At 45.4% G+C, this 22077-nt stretch overlaps 1 protein-coding gene across 1 annotated transcript; it reads right to left on the bottom strand.

The window, feature by feature from the left end:
* Nucleotides 1-1251: 1251 nt before the first annotated feature.
* On the bottom strand, nucleotides 1252-20508 carry Ociad2 (OCIA domain containing 2). Its single transcript, XM_052735126.1, has 7 exons — nucleotides 20377-20508; nucleotides 17561-17686; nucleotides 13988-14084; nucleotides 11000-11053; nucleotides 7620-7667; nucleotides 6056-6173; nucleotides 1252-2535 (listed from the first exon to the last, which is right to left on the bottom strand). Exons 2-7 carry the CDS (start codon nucleotides 17624-17626, stop codon nucleotides 2454-2456), a joined length of 465 nt encoding a protein of 154 aa, XP_052591086.1. The 5' UTR covers nucleotides 17627-17686; nucleotides 20377-20508; the 3' UTR covers nucleotides 1252-2453.
* Nucleotides 20509-22077: the final 1569 nt, after the last annotated feature.

Genomic DNA, 22077 nt, shown 5'->3' on the forward strand with positions numbered 1-22077 from the left:
CACAAGTTTACAGCCCACTTGGTGAGCGCTGGTGATTGCTAAAAGTACAGAAACTGCTCCTGACACCCCATGGCAGACTTCTGCCCTGGATGCCTGCTTCCTGGTGGGTACTGAAGACCCACAGCAGAATGATCAAGACCTACTGGGCAACCTTCCAGTTTCTTCCCTGTAGACCTGTTCTCACACCAAGGCAGATCACCAAAGGAAACCACTTCAAGAAATCAATGATCCACTTAATGAAAAGCAGACAGCCTAAGCAATAAACCCCATTTGACTGAGAACTATAAAGATGTCAACAATTAACAAAAGAAAAAGTTTCTATTTATGGTGGTGACTCTCATGTCTTCCCCTCGGTAGCCAGAGACTGATTTGTAACATCGATTGGCTGTGCTCAGCAATGTGACAATGTTCTGGTTCCTGAGAGATATCTTTCTGCCATGGCGGAAGTGATTGTGCCAAATTCTAAATTGTGGCCAAGAGCTGAGTTAGCTGAACCACCAACTTTTTCTTGTCAGAGCCAAAGTTAAACTGCATTCATGAAGTCAGGGGCTGGGGTGTAGTTTATTGATAGAGTGTCTGCAGTGTGTGTGTGTAGGGTGTGTGTGGGTGGTGGTGGGGGGTTGGAGGTGTGGGTTGGGGGGTATCTCTACAACCACCACAGCCAATGGATTAACAATCCGAGGGAGAGAAGAAGGTAGTTCGGTTCAACACAACTAAGTAAGCTAGTGTTGGTTCAAACTTCGGGAGTCTGGCCCGAGTAGTTTATTTCAGGCAGGTTCAAGCACAGCATAATTTGGTGGAAAGTTTCCTGGTGATCATTAATTCAATTCTGTGTGTGCAAAATAAAGCACACATAAATCCCCTTGAGGAACAAAGTGAGCTAAAGAAAGATCAGAGACAACTGCATTGAAATTCTTTGTAAAGTGCATGTGACACCTTCCATAAAGATGGGTTTATAGATTGACAGCAAAACCTCATGATAAGGGTTGAAGGGAGGATCTGGTGTGGTCTTGGCCACGCAGTGCAACGGTCACCAGGCTATTAACCACATCCGTTCCCAGCCTTGTGAGTGGATGACAGGTTCTGAATCCCTCCCTTTGAAGGAACAACACCGTGTTTAACTTTCCAGGTTCCCTCATGCTTATCTGTGAGCACAAGGACCTCTGTGCCTCCTAAACTTGCCCAGCATTCACAAAGTCCTGAACTTAACTCCCAACACAACGAAAGAAGAAAACGCTAGCATACCGGCTCTGCCTTTTGATTTTCAGAAATAGAATTTTATTGACTGTCAAACAGGATATATCATATAAAAATCAACTCTGTCAAGCCACTCCATTGCATTCATTTAATGTTCACACAAAAATAAACTTCCACATGTTTTTGACGTTTAAAATGAAATTATTTCACATCAAATACTAACCTCTGATGAAATTTCCCTTTCTACCTCCATGGTCCAGGCTTGCAGATATACTGAGTAAAAGCAGCCCCCCCCCCCCCTATATTTAAATGGTGGTTTGTAGACAAAGCATTTTCCTGAGAAGCTGCAAAGACGTAAGGGTAGCTTTCACCCAGGGCTCAGCCAACCTGCCATAGACCAAAAGGATCCAAAGGGGAAGGGCCGCACTTTCCATTAAGAGATTGTCTGGAGAAGTACAACCTGTGACATCCATCACATTGGCTGTCTCTGAGCTCCCGGAAGTCCCAAGAGTTTCTCATTTTTAGAATTAAATCAGTCCTCCGGTTCTCCTTCCAGTAAGCTGCTCCCTGGGAGAACAGGTTAGGAAGTTGTCTTTTTTTTTCTCTGAGGCCACAAATAATTGGTAAAAAGAAGCCACTGTTGAGTGCTGACTATGAGAATGTACCCATGAGCCCAACGGGTCACCTACAAAGGATGGGCACTTTACAGCTCCGTGATTGTGATGAGCCACCAAGTCATGCTGATCACACAAGCTGCTTTGTATGGTGACCCTTTCACAGGAAATGTTTTCCCTTGAGTTACAGATCTCAGCCCCTGGACTTTAGGATGGACTTCTAGTACTAAAACACAATCTTTTCTGGATTTCTAGTTCCAATACATGAATTTTCTTTGGGTCATGGCTTCCCAACTAACTTCCACATCATTAATTCCTCTTCCCTACCAGAGAACTTAAATCACTGAAAAAAAAATTAAAAAACAGAGTGAAAGAAATTCAAAATTCTCTCAGGAAGCTTTAAGCCATGTGGGTGTAACCATTTCCTGCCTAGTGTGTGGTGACTCCCAACATGTTCTTAAAGAACAGAAGAATAGGCCATGCTCAAGTCAATCGAGAGCCTTCCACCACAAGCATTTCAAAGGAACGTGAGAATTACAAGGTTTCTGTTTCAATAGAAGTATATTATCTTAAAGTACACTTGAAAGTTTAAAGGTGTACAAATTCAGAGGTTTAGAAATCAGTGAAAACCACAGACAAGGTTTAGGAAGCAGATGGCTGTGACCCTTCCTTCTCGCTTAATCCACGCCTGGTTTTGCACTCCTCACAGGTGAGCAGGCAGTGCCTAGAAGAGAGGCAGAAACAGGTGGTGACTCTTATTTTAACAGTGGAAATGCTTTGTGTGTGTCCGTACCATAGGCAGGTGTTTGCATGGGCATGTGCACATGGGCATGGGGGTGTACCTGCTGTGTGGGTGCCCGTGGAAGCCAGAGGTCGACATTGGCTGTCATGGTTTTTGAGACAGGGTCTCTCACTAAACCTGAAGCTTATTGATTAGGCTAGGCTGGATGCTCAGCTTTTAGGTGGGCCCTAGGATCCAAACTCAGGTCCTCATGATAGCACAAAGAGAAACTTCAGTGGCTGAGCCATCCCCCAGCTCCCCAAGTTCTTATCTTACCAGAGCAAGCAATTTGTAGAGACATTTTCGATTCTACAGTTCACTGGCTTCCTTTTTTTTTTTTAAAAAATGGAGTAACAGTTGTTTCTTGGGTTACAATCAGCCAAATTTCATTCAATAATGATGTTTATGTTGAAGCAGATGGTTGTATTTGTGCAGAGAGTCACACACAAGCTAAATAAACATCATGACTCTTTGACCTTGAATCTCTGGAGTAATTTCTACCACAACAAAAAATAAATCGTAAAGTGTTTCAGGTGTGATGGTGCACTCCTGCAGCCCCAGAGCTTAGGAGCTAAGCTGAGTGGAGGGAGGCCAGGCTGGGCAGTATAGTGAAGTTCTCGTCTAAGAAAAAATAATAAAAATACACACCACCTTCTCTTGGACTGCAACTTCGTTAGGAGCCTGCCATCCTTTTAGTTCACCAGAAAATCAAATAGTCTTGTGACTCAGTGCCTCTGAGAAGAGAGGGTAGTGGCCTTTCACACAGGGTTTAGCCACCGGTTACCACGTACCATAAGGCGGCCCACAGTGCGGCTTTTGATGCCAGAAGCCGGCAGGCAAAACAGCTACAGAGTGTCAATCTGAAAGGGACCCCAGAGACCATTTAACCTCAACCACTTCCTTCTATGGACATGAGGTATAGAACGATGTCTAGAGACTGTCTGGAAAATGCAGATTTCATCCTTGTTCCAGAACCCGATACTGGGTTCACAGCAAGAAAAAGTCCCAAAATGGAAGAGGGAAAGAAAAGAGTCAACACAATGCCTGCTTTGCTGACAACGCCTTTCTCTATTTTCCCTGTACATACCAGAATCGTGGGCCAGCTACTCTGTAAGTTGACCCCAAAACACAGCTTTGCAAGGATGGAGCAACTCTGGAGTTGTCCGTAAACATAGAGTCAATGACTCTCTGTTGGCCTTGCAATCACCAAGGGAAATGTCAGGGTTTGGAAACAAATGGGACACTGAAGTCTTGTCTACCTACAGCCACCTGTGGTGATGTATTGTATACCCTAATAAATTTGCCTGAGAGATCAGAGAGACAAAGGAACAAGCCACCTCTTACCTCTAGGACTCCTCAGCCTGAAACGCTTTCCTCAGCCGAAAGACTTTAGTTCCTGTCTCCTCACGCCTTATATACCTTTCTCTGCCCACCCATACCATTTCCTGTCTTCCTAGTGCTGGGATTAAAGGCATGTGACTCCCAAGTATTGGGATTAAAGGTGTGTATCACCACTGCCTGGCTTTGTTTCTCTCCTAGACTGAGTCAATCTCATGTAGTCCAGGGTGGCTTTGAACTCACAGAGATCCAGGTGGATCTCTGCCTCTCGAGTGCTAGGATTAAAGGTGTATGCCACCACTGCCTGGCTTCTATGTTTAATCTAGTGGCTTGTTCTGTTCTCTGATCTTCAAGTAAATTTTGTTAGGGTACACAACATATCACCACAGCCACCAATGTCTTCCGAGAGTCTCTGCACAGTTCCCGACTGCATGTGACTTACAGGGCAGGGATGATGGCTAGAGTCCATCCACTTCTACCAGACCAGGGACTGCGGCATTCTGAAGTCACACAGCCAGGACAACTTGACCTTGACATCTAACCCAATATTGTTTTTGCTGCTGCCCCTCAAGCAGAACACACCGTGACCGGCCCGGTGGAGTGTTTCCTAGCATCCCCAAGGCTCCGTGTTCAACCCCAGCACCACACACAATAGGCTATTACAATGCTGGCATTGGACAGGCACACACAACAGGCGTTCCCCTGGAACGCCAGTGCTCAGGAGAGGGGCCAGGATACAAAGTTCAAGGTCATCCTTGGACTGCAGGGCAAGTTTGAAACTAGCCTGGACTACATGAGATGCTCTCTAAAAGAAAACAAAGAAATCAGCTGTGACAAGTGTGGGGTCTTTAGAGGAATGTGTCCCCAACTAGTTCTGTGGCACAACAGTAGAAACAGTGCTTGTCTCGGGAGGCAGAGGCAGGCGGATCTCTGTGAGTTCGAGGCCAGCCTGGACTACAGAGTGAGTTCCAGGAAAGGCGCAAAGCTACACAGAGAAACCCTGTCTCGGGGGAAAAAAAAAGAAGAAGAAGAAGAAAGAAAGACAGTACTTGTTCAAGCATCATCAATAAGCATTTTCCTTCCCCATCACACCTTGTTCCAGAACCCGATACTGGGTTCACAGCAAGAAAAAGTCCCAAAATGGAAGAGGGAAAGAAAAGAGTCAACACAATGCCTGCTTTGCTGACAACGCCTTTCTCTATTTTCCCTGTACATACCAGAATCGTGGGCCAGCTACTCTGTAAGTTGACCCCAAAACACAGCTTTGCAATTGTTCTGGTCATCATTTTGGACAGATGAGAAACCTGAAGATTTGAGTTTAAGAAAAGTGTGATAGAACTGGCTTTCAGCCCAAGTCCCCTGGGAGCACAGGGCACACTGTAAACTCTAGCCCTACTACTTATGTCCCCAGGGAGAATAAGAATAGCTATCAGGATACATTGTGTGTGTGTGTATGTGTGTGTATGTGTATGTGTGTGGTGTGTGTGTGTGTGTGTATATCTGTGTATGTATGTGTATGGTGTGTGTGTATCTGTATGTGTGTATGTGCACGTGTGTGTGTGTGTGTGTGTGTGTGTGTGTGTGTGTGTGTGTGTGTGATATTAAGGGCTCTGAGAAGCTCCGCAGTAGGGAAGGAGGTTTAAACACTGACGCTGAGCCACTGTGCAACGACAGAAGACATCTGCTCACCAGGGAATTCCTCAGAGATTTATACAAGGCCCAGAATGTAGTAGGTGCTCATTAAATCTCACACATTAAGTAAATGAAATAGGTGATTAAGTCAGGCAATAAATGATTATTAAAGTTAAACAGTAATAAATCAAAGCTTGAGGGTTAGAGAGTTTTTTCTCAAGAAATAAAATTGTTAATGTGCTTAATATTACAGAGAGTAAACTTTCACTTTGATTGCTGTTTGTTTGTTTTTTGTTTTCTTGAGACAGGGTCTCACTATGTAACTCTGGCTGTCCTGGAACTCACTATGTAGACCAAGCTGCTTGGCCTCAAACTCACAGAGATCCTCCTGCCTCTGCCTCCCAAGTGTTGGGATTAAAGGCATTGCCACTACACCCAGCTACTCCATTTCTTATTGTTATCTTCATTACAGTCCCTCCACCAGACGACAAACCTGTTATGCTCAGGACCAAAACCAGCACCCCGGAGCTGATCCTCGAAGGAGTGGAATTTACTCTGGCACACTCTGATATAGGAAGCCTTCCCCAGGCCAAATCCCAGAAGACCAGCCACTGTAAAAGCAGGTTAGGAGACACAGACAATTCATAGAAAAGCTCAGAGTCCTCCTGTCCACTAACCATTGCCTCCACCTTCTTAACATGGGTCACTTCTACAGTAAAACAAGCCTCTACTAAGGACAGGTGTGATCTCTGCTTTGAGCTGACATGAGGAGGCCCAGGGCAGAGCACACACTGGGGCTGTGCCTGAGTGGGCATCCAGGGAGTGACCCCTCTGTCAAACCAACAGCTGAGGCTGCCAGGCAAGGGAAGGTGGGTCTGGGTCAGGTAATAATAGCTCTGTGTCACCGGGTGGTGAAGCCTCTTGGCATTGCTGGGTTGTTTTTTTTTTCTTTTCCTCTCTTGCCTCTGGAAAATAAGTCATAGAGAGGAGAAACCTCCTATAGGAGAAATCTTCAACCTGTTCCCCTACCTGGAAGTGAGACTCAATTTGTAAACTGGATAATTCTTCTAACATAAACCATCTATGTGTACCAAGGAGAAGAAACTTAGACATTTCAGTAAATTACTCACTTTTTTTGGGGGGGGGGGGGCGCGGTTCAAGACAGGGTTTCTCTGTGTAGCTTTGTGCCTTTCCTGGAACTCACTCTGTAGCCCAGGCTGGCCTCGAACTCACAGAGATCCGCCTGGCTCTGCCTCCCGAGTGCTGGGATTAAAGGCATGCACCACCACCGCCCGGCAAATTACTCATTTTTTAATATGCACTCCAGATAACATTTTTTAAAGACTGATTAAATGAAGAGAACAAAATGTAACTCCCTAATGAACCTGCCATTCAAAGGCTTTGCTGTTGACAATCTTATTGCCATTGGTTCCACACTCACAGGTTCCACAGCTGTGTGTTTAACCAACAACAGACTAAAAAAAAAATTCAAAAAAAAAAATCTGCATCTATTCCAAACATGTCCTGGCATTTTGTGCATCATTCCCAAGCATGTCATACAACAACCACACATAGTGTTTGCATTGTATCATGTGTTACAGGGACCTGGAGAGTGTCTTTAAGGTAGACAGAAGGATGTGCACCATCAGATGTAAATGCCTATCACTTATAAGAGAAACTTGGGCCTCTGCAGAAATGGGTACCTGTGGGTCCTGGAGCCTATCTCTCAAGGATACTGAGAAAACTGTATATATCTTGCTAGTCTTTGCTCATGCTTTAAAGATGACACTGGCCCAAGTCCCTGCCGTTAACCTGTTGTCAGAAAGTGCTGGGGTGAACCAGGAGACGGCAGGCCAGTGGTGGAGAATGGAGAGTGCTTTGTTAGAGTCAGTCCAGGCAACAGGCGGAAGCTGACACTCATATCCTCAGTTCTTATAAACTTTGTCCAAATCAATCTGTTTTTTCAGTTTGTTTTAATGCTGGGAAGTGAACTCGGGGCCTTGGTGCTTCAAACCACCTAGCTACCTCCCCAGCCCAAATCTGTTTTTATGACTTACGTGCAACTTTAGGTAATGATCCAAATCTTGGATTAGCAGCTAAATAACCTGAAGAGTAATATAGAAATGTATTATTTCATTTAATAATTTATTTAAATTTGTAAAGAAAACATCCAAGCTTAAGATATAACATCTCTAAGGTGTGCATGTTACTAATCTGAAGAAATGATTTTAGAAGAGTTATGATTGAACCTGTGGTTGAAGTTAACCCTCAGAAGCCATCTCAGGCAAATGGTAAATATTGGCTTTAACATGTGGTCAACAATTCGGAATCCACAATTAAAGGCCAATTGAAATGGATTCAAAGAGACTAGTCACCATGCTCGACTTTTAAGAGTTAACTCAACAGAGAAAGTTCAACTCGGAGGTTCACAGCATATAAATTAATTCTTATCTATCTCTCTATCTCTCTATTTATCTACCTATCTATCTATCTACCTATCTATCTATCTATCTAAGGCAGTGTATGTATATAGCCCTGACTGTCCTAGAACTTGGTATGTAGACCAGGCTGATGATCTACACAACTCTGATGCTCCCGAGTACTAGAATTGAAGACAGGTGTCAAGCCCATCACAATTTTTTTTTTTAAAGATTTATTTACTTATTATGTGTACAGTGTTCTGTCTGCATGTATGCCTGCCCACCAGAAGAGGGCACCAGACCTCATTGTAGATGGTTGTGAACCACCATGTGGTTGTTGGGAATTGAACTCAGGTCCTCTGGAAGAACAGCCAGTGCTCTTAACCTCTGAGCCATCTCTCCAGCCCCCCATCACAATTTTTAAATGAAAACATTATAGCTTGTGCTAGGCACTAGGCAGATTAGCCGGCTTCTAAATATGTCCATACCATAATCTTTGGCAACTTTGGATATATTATGTTACAAAAAGGAATGAATAGTATAGAGTAGGATTAAGTTGCCTAGTCAGATGATTTTAAAGTGGAGAGATGGTCCTGAATGGGCCAGGTGGATTAAACATAATCACAATGACCTCTGGTTGGTATTGAGGAGATCAGAGGTGGAAAAGCTTGGCTCAACACAGCTGGCTTTGGAGACACAGCAGGATGCCACCAGCCAAGAAGCGGAGGTGACCTCTAGAAGCTGAAAGGGGGGGTCCCGAGATGAACTTCCAGGAGAAACACAACTGTACCCCATCTTGATTTTAACCTAATGAGACCCATTCTTCTTTTTAAAAAAATATTTATTTATGTATATCAGTGCTCCATCTACATATACACCTGAATGTCAAAAGAGGAGATCAGATCCCATTATAGATAGTTGAGAGTCACCATGTGGGTGCTAGGAATTGAACTCAGGTCCTCCGGAAGAGCAGCCAGTGCTCTTAACCACTGAGTCATCTCTTGAGCCCCAAGTGAGACCCCTTCTGACTGTGGCCTCTGGATAATAAATGTATGCTATCTTAAGCTACTGTGCTCACAGTGACTTATTTTTAGCAGCTGTAGGAAACTAATATAGAACCCTGAATAGCACAGACGCAAGAGGTTGGATAGATTGGGGGTAAGTGGATATTTATAAGGCCTCATTCCATAGATTCTGGCCATATTTCTGCATCAAAAATAATTGAACAAAAATTGGTGAATTCATTTCTACAAAAAGACTGTCTTCAAGTTATAAAAAATGAATTCAGCCGGGCGGTGGTGGCGCACGCCTTTAATCCCAGCACTCGGGAGGCAGAGCCAGGCGGATCTCTGTGAGTTCGAGGCCAGCCTGGTCTACAGCGCGAGATCCAGGAAAGGCGCAAAGCTACACAGAGAAACCCTGTCTCGAAAAAACCAAAAAAAAAAAAAAAAAAAAAAAAAAAAAATGAATTCATATTTAATACAAGACCTTTATGGATAACAACAACCAAAGTGGAATTTTCTTAGACATGTGACATGCTGATCTTCAAGGAAAAAAAAAAAAGAAAAAGAAACAGGATATTTTCACCTCGTGTTTAGAGACATTGATTTTTTTTTTCCTTTTTTACTTTTATCAATGACATCTATCTTTACTAAAGTTTTTTTTCCCTAGACATTTTTAAATCATGGCAATTAGCAGCATTCGATAAGATGGCCTTACAGAGGGTCAGGTCCATTGGGAGACACAGGAACTTCTCTAAGAGACAGGCACTGTTGTAGTCCCTGTGTCCGCCATAAGAGATGGCCACCAGCTCAGGGGCTTAAGATAATGTGAATTTATTATCTTACAGGTCTTGAGGTCAAAGGTCCAAACTCAGTATAGGGACAAGCCAAGGTGGTAACTGCAGTCCTCAATGGGCTGCCTTCTTCTCTGAAGACACGATCCCCCCCCACACTCCTTAGCTCAATGTTGTGGTTTGTGTGATGCGACCCCACAGGCTCATGTGTTTGAACACGTGGTCCCCGGATGGTGGTGCTGTTTGAGTTGTAGAAACTTTAGGAGTGGAGCCTCATTGAAGGAAACGGTCTCCAGAGATGGCTGTTGAGGTTTCATAGCCTGACCAGACTTCCTTCCCACTTTCTGCTTCCCGATAATAGTCACAATGTGACCAGGTGCCTCACTGTCCTGCTACCATCCTTTCTTAAACAATGAGCCCAAATAAGCCCCTCCTTCCTTAAGCTGCTTTTGTAGTCATGGTAACAGGAACACTAGCCACTACATTCATGGCCCTTTCCTGGACCTTCAAAGCCCGGCATGCTGAGTCCAAACCTGCTGTCTTTCTAGTTATGCCTCGTGATCCTCTGCTCCACTTACAGTCCATCTTCAGATGAAAAACAAATCAATGACAATCTATTTTAAAGTCAGCTAACAACCTTAACGGTATCTGTAACTCGAATTTCCTTTTATCAAGTAGTCAAATACATTCAGTCTTTCCAGAGGTGAGGAATTCTTTTGTAGAGAGAGAAGTTTTAGCTCATTGTGGAATAATCTTTTTGTACCCTATGAAGATGTGTCTTTTCCAAGGTGTCTTCTGATTGGTTTAGTAAAGAGCTAAGTGACCAATAGCTAGGCAGGAGGTATAGGTGGAACTTCCAGGCACAGAGAGGACTCTGGGAAGAAGAGAGGCCGAGAAGCCAGCCAGGCGCAGACTGGTCAGACACACAGAATGGGAGAGAGGTAAGAGCCATGTGGTAGAACGTAGATTAATATAAATGAGTTAATTTAGGTTATGAGAGCTAGTGGGACAAGCCTAAGCTATAGGCCAAGCTTTCATAATTATTAAGAAGCGGGAGCTGACTGGTGGGACAGAAAAAGACTCATTGCATTAGCTAAAAACAACCAAATGCCCGCATGAAACAAAAATCCTCAACCAATAAAATAAATGTCCAAGGGTTGCAGGGAAGGCCACAAAAACTGGGCTCTCTGAAGTTAAAGGGTTAGTAAATACCGACTCTTACCTTGGTGGACAAGTCCCTGGGTGACAAGCATGCTTATAAGAGAAAAAGGCAGAGCTGTAAAACAAAGAAACAAGTCCCCTCAATATTAGCATCTTAACACATGGTCCCTGGGGGCAGGTGAGACTGCTCAGCAGGTACAAACACATCTCCTCCGAGCATGGTGACCTGAGCCTGATCCCTAGACACACGTGATGGGAAGAGCGAATCAATTCCTGTAAACGGTCCTCTAACTCTAAACCATAAAACATGTCCATGCCGGGCGGTGGTGGCGCACGCCTTTAATCCCAGCACTTGGGAGGCAGAGCCAGGCGGATCTCTGTGAGTTCGAGGCCAGCCTGGGCTACCAAGTGAGTCCCAGGAAAGGCGCAAAACTACACAGAGAAACCCTGTCTCGAAAAACCAAAAAAAAAAAAAAAAAAAAAAAAAAAAAAAAAAAAACATGTCCATGCACGCATGCACATCTTCACCAGATACAATTTGAAAAGACGAACAACTTAGCCCCTCACCTAGAAATCAGGGATAGTTATTCTAAGATCTTTTTTCTTGCCAAACTTGGCAGTGAGTTTTAGTCAGTTTTTTTTTTTTCTCCCAGACAGCCATGTAGCCCTGGCTGTCCTAGAACTCACTCTGTAGACCAGGCTAGCTTGAACTCACAGAGATCCACCTGCCTCTGCCTCCCAAGTGCTGGGATTAAAGGTGTGCACCACCATACTCAGCGTTATTCACTTTGTATGTCACTAGTCAACAAATATTTCTTTAAGACTACATGGAGAATTTTTTTTAGGATTTATCCCAATTGCTCAGCCTGATGCACAGCATTAATCTGAACTGACACCTCACATTCAACTCCATCTCTGACATCTGTGTTTACGGAGCACTCTATATACACATGACTCCAGTGGCTACATCCAACAGGGGTCATTGGTGTGTGTTCACTTAGCTGTAAATATGGGAGTTACTTTTACATATATATGTAAAATATATGTGTGAAAATACATATGTGACATATATAATATATATAATAACTATAACTATATATATATATATATATATTTTTTTTTTCTTTTTTGGTTTTTCAAGTCAGGGTTTCTCTGTGTAGCCTGGCTGTCCTGGAACTCATTTTCGTAGACCAGGCCAGCCTCGAGCTCAGAGGTCTGCCTGCCTCTGCCTCCCAAGTGCTGGGATTAAAGGCGTGCTCCACCACTGCCCAGCTATATTTTGATGTTTTCAATCCTATGTAAGTTTTGAAAAGCAATACCATGAACTTCTGTAGAGCCTTCTTTTAGATGCATTAATTATGTATCTCTGGATACATCCCTATATTTTGCTTCCTATCTCTGTCATTTTTTCTGAGCCATTTGAAATTTGCAAACACCATCACTCTTTATAACTGAATATTTTTTTTTTTTTTTGGTTTTTCGAGACAGGGTTTCTCTGTGTAGCTTTGCGCCTTTCCTGGAACTCACTTGGTAGCCCAGGCTGGCCTCGAACTCACAGAGATCCGCCTGGCTCTGCCTCCCGAGTGCTGGGATTAAATATAACTGAATATTTTAACAGGTAGCTTCTAAAATCAAGTTAATGTCCCCCAAACAGCCACCAGACCACGAACATAGTCAAGAAAGTTCTGTTTTCATGAACATAGTCAAGAAAGTTCTGTTTGAATACTAAGACTCCAGAGGAATGATATTAACTAATGCACAATCTATATTCTAATCTCTCCAGCTACTCTAAGAATGTCCTTCATAGCTGCAGGTTTTTTCCAGTGTGGAAGATCAAGGATTATGCATTATGTTGGATGTCCAATCTGTTTCAATCTAGGGGCAGGTTCCTGCTGTTTCTGTTTTGATTTCTGTCTTTCATAACATTTTTGTCCCTCCTTTGGATATGTGCCTAAAGAGGCACATTGAAGGCTAGAAACAGGCTCCACTCCCGCGCAGCACATGCATCGTTTAGTTAAGGTTTTTAGTGTAGTCTATAGAGTCTGGCAGAAAGGGTTCCAGTTTTCTCAAAATGTGTCAGATGGCCTCTTCCAAAAGCAAGAGCCTTCTTAGCAACCGAGGCGAGTCCGATATGGCAGGCTAACTGACATGTAGATCTACCAGGTCAGGTAAACTCCTGGCTCAGAGCTTATCAGAAACGACACGAGAGTCTAGAAAAACAATCAATAACCACAGTGATGCATGTTGGATACCACATTAGAAGTGGTTGATACAGACTCTGAATGGTTTATGATATCAAGAATACTGCACAGTCTCAATTACACCTCTATCAATAATGTACACAGTACTGGGCTGGATGAATAGGTTCCATTACGCCACTCTCAAATGTCAAATTATGAATTTATTAAACCAAAAGGGATTTTAATCCAGCCTGAATCCACAGCCTTGTCTTATGTAAGGCAATCCCAGGATGAGGAAGCAACTCAGGAGAAAATAATAATAATGTAGAGAGAAGAATTGAGGGATGCTGCCAGCTCCAGTGCAATCAACAAACATTTCTGAGGTGTTCCCTGTGAGTGAGGCTGTGGGCTGAAGGCCAGATGAGTCTGACACCACATCTGAGCTGAGACTCTGGTAGAATTTACTTAGGTCTGCTTTGTGGTGGCAAGACATGTTATATAATATTCCTGGCCCGTGTTCTTGCTTCCCTGAAAGGAAGAGTCACGTATGCATCTGTTTTTACTGGGTGAGGTAAAGTGCTGGATAACTGCATATTATCTCTGCCTGAAGAGAACAGCATGGATTCAAATGGTAAATCTCCATAAAAACCATAGTTCTTTAGGGACTTAGGCAAAATTCCTGCTCAAAATTAATTGGTCAGCATGATTCTATCCTAATAGGACACGGAGGTATTCCGATTGTTGCAACATTAATTATTAAATCATCAATTGTTAATTTACTTAGTAAATTTATTAAATTGAATCATTTATTTGTTATTAAATTGTTGATTAGTAAACTATTAATTTTAAGACCCAGAGGGTGTGAGTACCTCTCTTCCAGAAACTTTCCTCTTGACACTCTCGGATAATCTTGGCAATCTCTCCTCTGTGGATGTGCAGTTTTGATTTTGGGCAAAACAACAGGCTCTGTGGAGAAAGACACTGTGGGTTAACAGAGCTCCAGTACCCGGGAGGCTGAGGCTGGAGGATCCTGAGCACAAGGATAGCCTGGGCTAAATAGTGAGACCCTACCTCAAGGTAAAACCAATAAACAAAAGCCAGACAACAAAACATTGAGGTCAGGAAAGTCTCCAGTGTGTTCCCTCTGGAGGGAAATGGGATGGTGCCTGCTCCTGCCTGGTTGCCAGCTCAGACCCATGGCCACTGCTTTTTAGCTGGCTTTGCCGCATAGACTTGGCCAAGGTAGAATTTCCGCTTGAGAGACAGGGCGGTTCAGTGATCAGGGTGTGAAGAACAGCTCTCCCAGGCCGAGTGCCGCAGGCAACCAGGTCCGTGCTCTGCTCCAGGCTGTCCAGGGCTCACTGTAATCACAATGCTGGCTTGCTCCTTTGCCTAGTTAAGCTCCAGCTCACTGTGGCATCTGTGGTAAAGCCAGAATTGTTGACTTTGCCATTTTTTTTTTAAGACTCTTCGCCTGTGGCTATCAATGTGGATGCTGGTCACCATTTCATGGCCCATGCATCGTTTTTACACTTGGCAAACATACACAATTACAGGGCAGAAGGAACCTGTGGTGCCTATGCTTCTATAATAGTGCAAGCTGGTAACCTCTCTCTTTCACTTCTCTGCACCTCCTCACAACACCGTGGAGGAATGCAGAGGTCAGCGAGACTCACAGAGATCAGCAGCCATGATCAGCGGTCATGGCCATGCACACAGTGGGACAGGCAACTGTTGGTACCGTCTATACTTTGGATCCTCAGGGCAAGCCCTCTTCCCCATTTCCAGGGTAAATATGGATGGTCCCTGACTTAGTGGCTCATATTTGTGTGTGTGTGTGTGTGTGTGTGTGTGTGTGTGTGTGTGTGTGTTGTATGTAAGTATGCACGCAGATGTGTGGAGGCCAGAGGTTGACAGTGTGTCTATCTCTTTGCGTGTTTTCTTTCTTTTGTTTTTGTTTGTTTTGTGTGTGTGTTTTCCTGTTTTGTTTTGTTTGTAAAGACAGCATCTTTTATTGAACACGGACCTTACTGATTCAGTTAGTCTGATTGGCGAGCAAGCCTCCGGGATGCTCTCTCTACCTCAGTCTCCCCAGCACTGGGATTACAATTGTGCTGCACCTGGATATTTAAGTAGGTGTTGGGGATGTGAACTCGGGTCCTCATGCTGTGCAGCAGGCATTTTAACAACTCCCTGAGCATCTTGCCATCTCCCCAACCAAGAGGTTCAGGTTGTTATTTTACTTTAGCATATTGTGCTTCATAGTTTTCTGTCAACTTGACACACGCTAAAGTTGTCTGAGAGGAGGAACCTCGATTAAGAAAACGCCTCCCTAAGATCTGCATTGATTAATGTGGGAGGGCCAGTCCATTGTGGATGAGGTCACCCTGGCCTGGTGGTCCTGGATTCTATAAGAAAGCAGGCTGCCAGGCGGTGGTGGCACACACCTTTAATCCCAGCACTCTGGAGGCAGAGTTAGGCAGATCTCTGTGAGTTCGAGGCCAGCCTGGTCTGCAGAGGGAGATCTAGGACAGGCACCAAAACTACACAGAGAAACCCTGTCTCGAAACAAAACAAAACAAAACAAAAAAAGCAAAAGAAAGCAGGCTGAACAAGCCATGTAAGCCAGTAAGTGGCATTCCTCCACAGCCTCTGTATCAGCTCCTGCTTCTAGGTTCCTGCCCTGCTTGAGTTCCTGTCCTGACTTCCTTTGAGGATGAACTGTGATATGCAAGTGTAAAAAGAACAAACTCTTTCCTCCCTGACTTGCTTTTGGTCAGAAACCGTAACTAACACACACGTTCTGAAAGTGATACACGTTCAGTGGGGACTACATTTTGAAGCTGACACTTGTCCTAAGCTAACGATATGCAGCATGGTATCTTCTCATGATGCTGGACAGCATGGAGGCGCAGCTTCAAGTTAGCAGTGAGATCACAAGGTCACATCCACAGCACTCTGCAGCGGACCATCGTGCTAGGATTCCCAGTAGCATTTTAAACCAACAACAGTTTCAACTACTAGTGGGTCGATTGAGACAACACTCCACTCTAAATCTAGCCATATCTGTATTTGTTTCTTGTCCTCTCTGTAGCCAGGGCAGAAACAAAACCTCCAACATGTCCAGGGTGATGCACACATACATTCAGACCCGACCACCATAACTTCTGTGAATCCAGCACTCGAGATCAGAAAGAAGTGTCCAGATGGGGCTTGGGAGATCTTTTTCAGTCGTGCCATGAATGTTTTACAGTTCTCTGTTTCACAGGGGCAGCTAAGGTGTCCAGACACCTGCTGTCATCTGCTTGTCTGTCTCGCCTGTACTTTGCTGCTTAAACGCTCTCTCCTCCTGGAAACCGTGTCTAGCTTACAAAGCTGACTTCAGAGAACACGGACTCCAGTAAGCCATCAGACACTTGGTTCTCCTTCTCATCCAGATGCTCCTGAACGGCGACACCCGTTCTCAACAAGCTAGCATCTGAGCTCTCAATCTGACGGCTAATTAGCAATTATGGATCCTGCTATGCTAAAAGCAGCACGCAGCAGCATATGTTCAGAATAATAACCCTGGGAAACAAAAATGGGAAGATAAGGTGCTGTGTCATTCGGTTAGGGACAAACCACAGTCTCGGTACACCTGCTCCGCCACTGCCTGCGGTAAGAGAGTTAAGCTGGATGCTGAACAGGAAAGGATAAAGAAAAGGGTTTGTAAACACAACCTTAACAGGCTCTTCAAGAGAGCCTGAACACGTTTTCTTTCTTATTCCATCTTCCCCGCATCCACCTGATGAGGGGCCAGGCTGAGAAAGGTGTTTGATGCTCAGGAACTGTCTTGATTGCTAAAGTACCCGCCACACAAACACGGGAAACAGAGTTTGGATTCCCAGAACCACCTGAAAAGCTGGGTGAGGTAGCATGTGTCTATAACTTCAGTACAGAAGAAACTGAGACAGAGGCGTAACTTACTGGCTAGCTAGTCTGGCTGCATCAGTGAGCTCCAGGTCCACTGAGAGACCCTGTCTCAAAAACTGAAGTGAGTGCTAGTGAATTGGCTCAGAAGGTAAAGGCATGGGCTACCAGCTTGATGACCTGAGTTCAATCCATTGGATCCACCCAGCAATAGGAGAGAAGTGACTCACGACTCCGGCAAGGTGTCCTCTGATCTCCACACACTTGCCAGGGCATGCGCATGGGCGTGGCACTCACCATATAGAAATAAATATAAAAAAATTGAAAAGTGGGGGATAGTGACCAAGGAAGTTGCTGAACATCAATCCCTGGTCTCCATGTACAGGAACCCCCATACACACCTGCACACCTGCGCATACACACACACACACGCGCACACACACACACACACACACACACACACGTCAGTCAGATGATTAACCAAGGACAGTCTTGTGTGATAGTTTTCCTCAGACTCTCAAGCTCACACATACCTGCTTGCTCAGTGGTGGCAAGTGGGGACTTTTCTCTTGGTTTCCATGAGTGGACACGGAGGCCATGATGACGTCGTCCTTTCTTCGATGCCCGTTGAGTGCTCTGAATGCTCCTTTTCCTCCTGACTAAGGAAAGCAGAAGAGATTCACTGTACCAGGTCTGAATATTTATATATCAGGCTTCAACGCACCCCTCCTATCAACGGCACTAACTGAGAAAACTTATTTTTCTTTGGTTATTGGTCTGCAGCCATCTGTAAACTCAATTTTTAAATAACTATTTTTGGGGGGTGTAATGGGGGTGTGTTGTATCATGGACACATGGAGGTCAGAGAACAAGTTGCAGGAGTCAGTTCTCTCTTGTCATGTGGGTCCTGGGAATCAAACTTAAGTCGTCTGACTTGGTGGCAAGTGCCTTTATCCATTGATCCATCTTCCATCTTATGAGCCCTACACTCTCAATGTCCTCCTTTTAAAAAAAAAGATTATTAATTTTTAATTATGTGAGGAGTATCAGTGTTAATGGAGGCCAGACGAGTCAAATCCCCCTGGAGCTGGAGTTACATATAGGCAGCTATAAGCCACCTAAGGTGGGTGCTGGGAATTGAACTTAGGTCCTCCGTAAGAGCAGTGTGTGCTCTTGCTTGCTGAGCTGTCCCTTCAGTCCCTACAATCTCAGTTTCTAACGACTCCCCAATACACACCTATACACACCCCCATACACACACGCACACATACACACTCACACACAGTGACAGGTCTGATTTAAGAGTGGAATGAAATGCCACACTGTGCACATGTTTTACTGCTTACAAATTATGTCTTTAAAGCATCTCAAAGCATTATTAAAAGTTAATAACTATTCAAATGTTTGCTGAGTGTCTATGACATGCCAAGTATGAGGGGACAAAGGCCAAGACAAATTCACTGTAGGAGAGCACAGATTAAAGGGATGTCTGGTAAGTCAATAATTATTCACTAGGAGAAGGTCCAAGAATAAGGACAGGTGTGTCCTGCCTGTCAGGTGTGCAGACCCCCCAGGACACCACCGTCCTGAACTTTCAAGAGGATGGGGGAGGGGGTTGTCCAGGAGCAGGACAGCAAGTTTTGACAGTGATTAAACTGTCTAGATAAGAAACCGAAGACCCGAACTGAGACCTCATTGGGAGGGGTGAAGATAAGAAATTTGGGTTTGAAAATATTGGATTTGAGTGCCTGTGTGTGTGTGTGTGTGTGCAAACCCTGGAATTAGCAAGTAAAGACTGATATAGTTGAGGATCTGGGTCTGGAATTTCAGATTAGGGGAGGGTTGGAGAGATGAATTTGAAAGCTGCCATCACCAGGAGGAATGGTAAAGCAGGGGACCTGGACACGGCCATCTACAAAGAGTGCCGGGGAATGTGAACATTGAACCCAAAGGAGTATTGATGAGCTAAGAAATAGACCATCGGTCAAGAAAATGACTGGGAGTGAAGGGGCGGTGCAGCCACCAGGGAATTACTGAAGGAGCCATCAATGGTGACCACACAGCCTGGGGCTGGCAAGGATGAACACGCACCAGGTGGACCATGAGCCTCCTCTTCCCCACTAGCCCTGGACCCCATTGGCTTTCCTACAAAGTGGAGGTTGTGTTTGCTCCATTAGTGACGCAGTGGCAAGAAATGGGAGCCTAGGGCCCCTCCCTGTACATTTCATTTTGGGTGCCTAGGGACAGGGAGGAACACGATCCCGTGCAGTGTTCGATACTGAAGGTGGTTATAATAACCGGACTGTGCACCCTCCATATATCCCCTCCCCTTGAGACAGAGTCTCGCTATGTCACTCCAGCTGTCCTCTATGTAGACTAGGCTGTCCTCAATCCCACAGAGATCTGCCTGTTTCTGCCACCTGAGGGCTGTGTTAAAGGTATCTGGAACAATGCCCCATGACACTCCAGTTTTAATTCTGACTTTCTTTGCGGGTCCTGGGCACTGAGGCAAGGAATAGGAAGTGTCTGGGCCTTGGCTTTATCACCTGTTAGTCGAGCACAGCTACCAAGCTGTGGCGAGGATGGGGGTGAGGGATGAGGACACAGAACCAGGGCACACTATGAGCAGTAGGAGGGCAGTTGTCAGAGTGGTCCCCGGAATCTGATTTTCTAGGAAATAAGATGCTAGGAAATCTTTGCCACCTACAGCCAAATTAGATTATTTTTGCACAGTCAGAACCAGGGCCATCCTTCCGGCATCTGGGCAAGCCTTCTGGGTGAAGCTACACACACACACACACACACACACACACACACACACACACACACACACACACACACACACACAGATCTGGACTAGGGGTGCAATGGCAGCCTGACCCAGCCTGGGTTGGGGGAGGGGAGGCTGACCCAGAATCAGCCAGCTAGATTCCAAGGCTAGGCCTATCCAGCGGCCGCCTGCAAAACTCCAAGCTTGCACCCCAGCTCGGGGTAGCAGGAATAATCGGAAGCACCTGGAGAGAAGCCTAGCGGGGAGGGATTGGAGATCAGACGCCGCGCTGCAGCGGAGCCTGGCAAGGGGTCTGCCCAGCCCACGTCCCCAGGACCCCGGGAAGGAAAGCCAGCAGAGAAAGACACTGCCCCAGGCCACCTCTGTGGGCTCACCTGTGCGGGTGAGTGCTTCCGAGGCGGAGCAGGAGCAGCCCCCTACACACACACACACACACACACACACACACACACACACACACACACACACACACACACTAGCGGCTGCAGTCTCCCCACGCCCCCGCTGCTCACGCCCACCGCCCCAGCCCGGGCCCTAGGCCCCCTCTCTTCCCCTCACCTTTCTTCGCGATCTTCCCTTTCTTCCCTCCTTTCTCCGTCTTCCTGCTCCGCTCCGCCCCGCCCCTCTGCGTGTCACCAGCTCAAGTACAGCCCGCCCCCACTCGCAGGCTCCCTCTGGGTTGGTGACACCGGAAAGGAGGATCCAGCACTTTCTAGAAGTCCCCACTCCCCAGGCTCTTCGTGACACCTGGGAGGTCTGCCTCGTTGTCTTTCACGTGACTGGGTCCTCCGGACAAAACCATGTTCCCGCCGTTCTCTGAACCCCCACGGTAGGCCGTCTAAGCCTCCACCTCTCAGCAATGCTATTGATAGCTGGGTAGGGTCCCCACCCCGAGGGAGACTGCAGCCCACCTTGGTTCCTTAGCTTTCTCTTGCCAAGCTTTCCCCTCCCAAACGCTGGCCTGTGAGGGGAAGGTGGTGTGTGTATGTGTGTGTGTGTGTGTGTGTGTGTGTGTGTGTGTGTGTGTGTGCGCACTAGTATGTGTGATTATAAATGTGTGCCTGTATGTGAGTGTAAGTGTATATGTGAGTGTTTGAGTATATATGTGTCTGTATGTGACTGAGTGTTAAGTGTTTATGTGAGTGTTTGAGTATGTTATGTGTCTGTATGTGACTGAGTGTAAGTGTATATGTGAGTGTTTGAGTATGTATGTGTCTGTATGTGACTGAGTGTAAGTGTATATGTGAGTGTTTTGAGTATGTATGTGTCTGTATGTGACTGAGTGTTAAGTTAGTACATGTGATGGTATATGAGAGTATGAGAGTGTATGTGTGTATGTATATGTGTGCATATGCACATGAGTGTGTGGAAGCTGTGTCTGCAGAGACTGAATGATTGATTAGCATTGTACTGCGGAGAGACTGGAATGTTACAGGGCCAGAGTCAATTACCTTATCTAGCTCTAGCCCCCAGACTAGCCATTCCTTACCCACCTCTCTGTCAAAACTAACATCATGTGTGCCCACTGCCCACAGAGTCAGAAGAGGGCATCAGATCCCCTGGACCTGGAGTCACAGATGCTTGTGAGTTGCTATGTGGGTGCTGGGAACCTAATCTGGGTTCTCTGAAAGAGCAGTGAGTGCTCTCAACCACTGAGCCATCTCTCCAGCCCTCATCCTGGCCTTCACCCCCCCCCCCCACCCCCCTTGGCTAAAGCAGACACTATTCTGCTGGACAAAGCTGTTTCCTCTCACAGCACTTGTTACAGTTACTATCTACTGAAAAAAAAGCACCTGTACATCATCTCCACTTGCTTTTAGTTGACTTTAAAAAAAAAAAAAATCACCATTTTGGGAGGGTCACGAAGCTCAGCAATATGTACCTTGGCCTTCTGCATTGGATTTCTGCTCAACTCTACAGGCAGACATGTTAATCATTTAGGGACTGTTTCTCTGAAATTGGCATTACAAGATTGATCATACCCCCACCTCCCCTCCTCCATCACCGGGACCAGGGATGGCTCAGTGGTTAAGAGCGCTGCTCTTCCAGAGGACTGGAGTTAGGCTGGACACAGCCTGCAGCTCCACTCCAAGGGATATGACTCGTTCCTCTGGTCTCTGTGGGCACACATGCATACACATAAATAAACTGGTTTTTTTTTTTTTTTTTTTTAAAGATAATGCTGTCTTAGGTGACTCTCCTTCCCCAGTAGACTTCCCAGCCGCTCGGAACCCAGTGACCTCTCTCTCCCTGGGTGTT

This window comes from Peromyscus californicus, unplaced genomic scaffold (genome assembly GCF_007827085.1).
Source record: "Peromyscus californicus insignis strain IS unplaced genomic scaffold, ASM782708v3 Scaffold_13__1_contigs__length_99412109, whole genome shotgun sequence".
In the NCBI taxonomy this organism is placed as follows: Eukaryota; Metazoa; Chordata; class Mammalia; order Rodentia; family Cricetidae; genus Peromyscus; species Peromyscus californicus.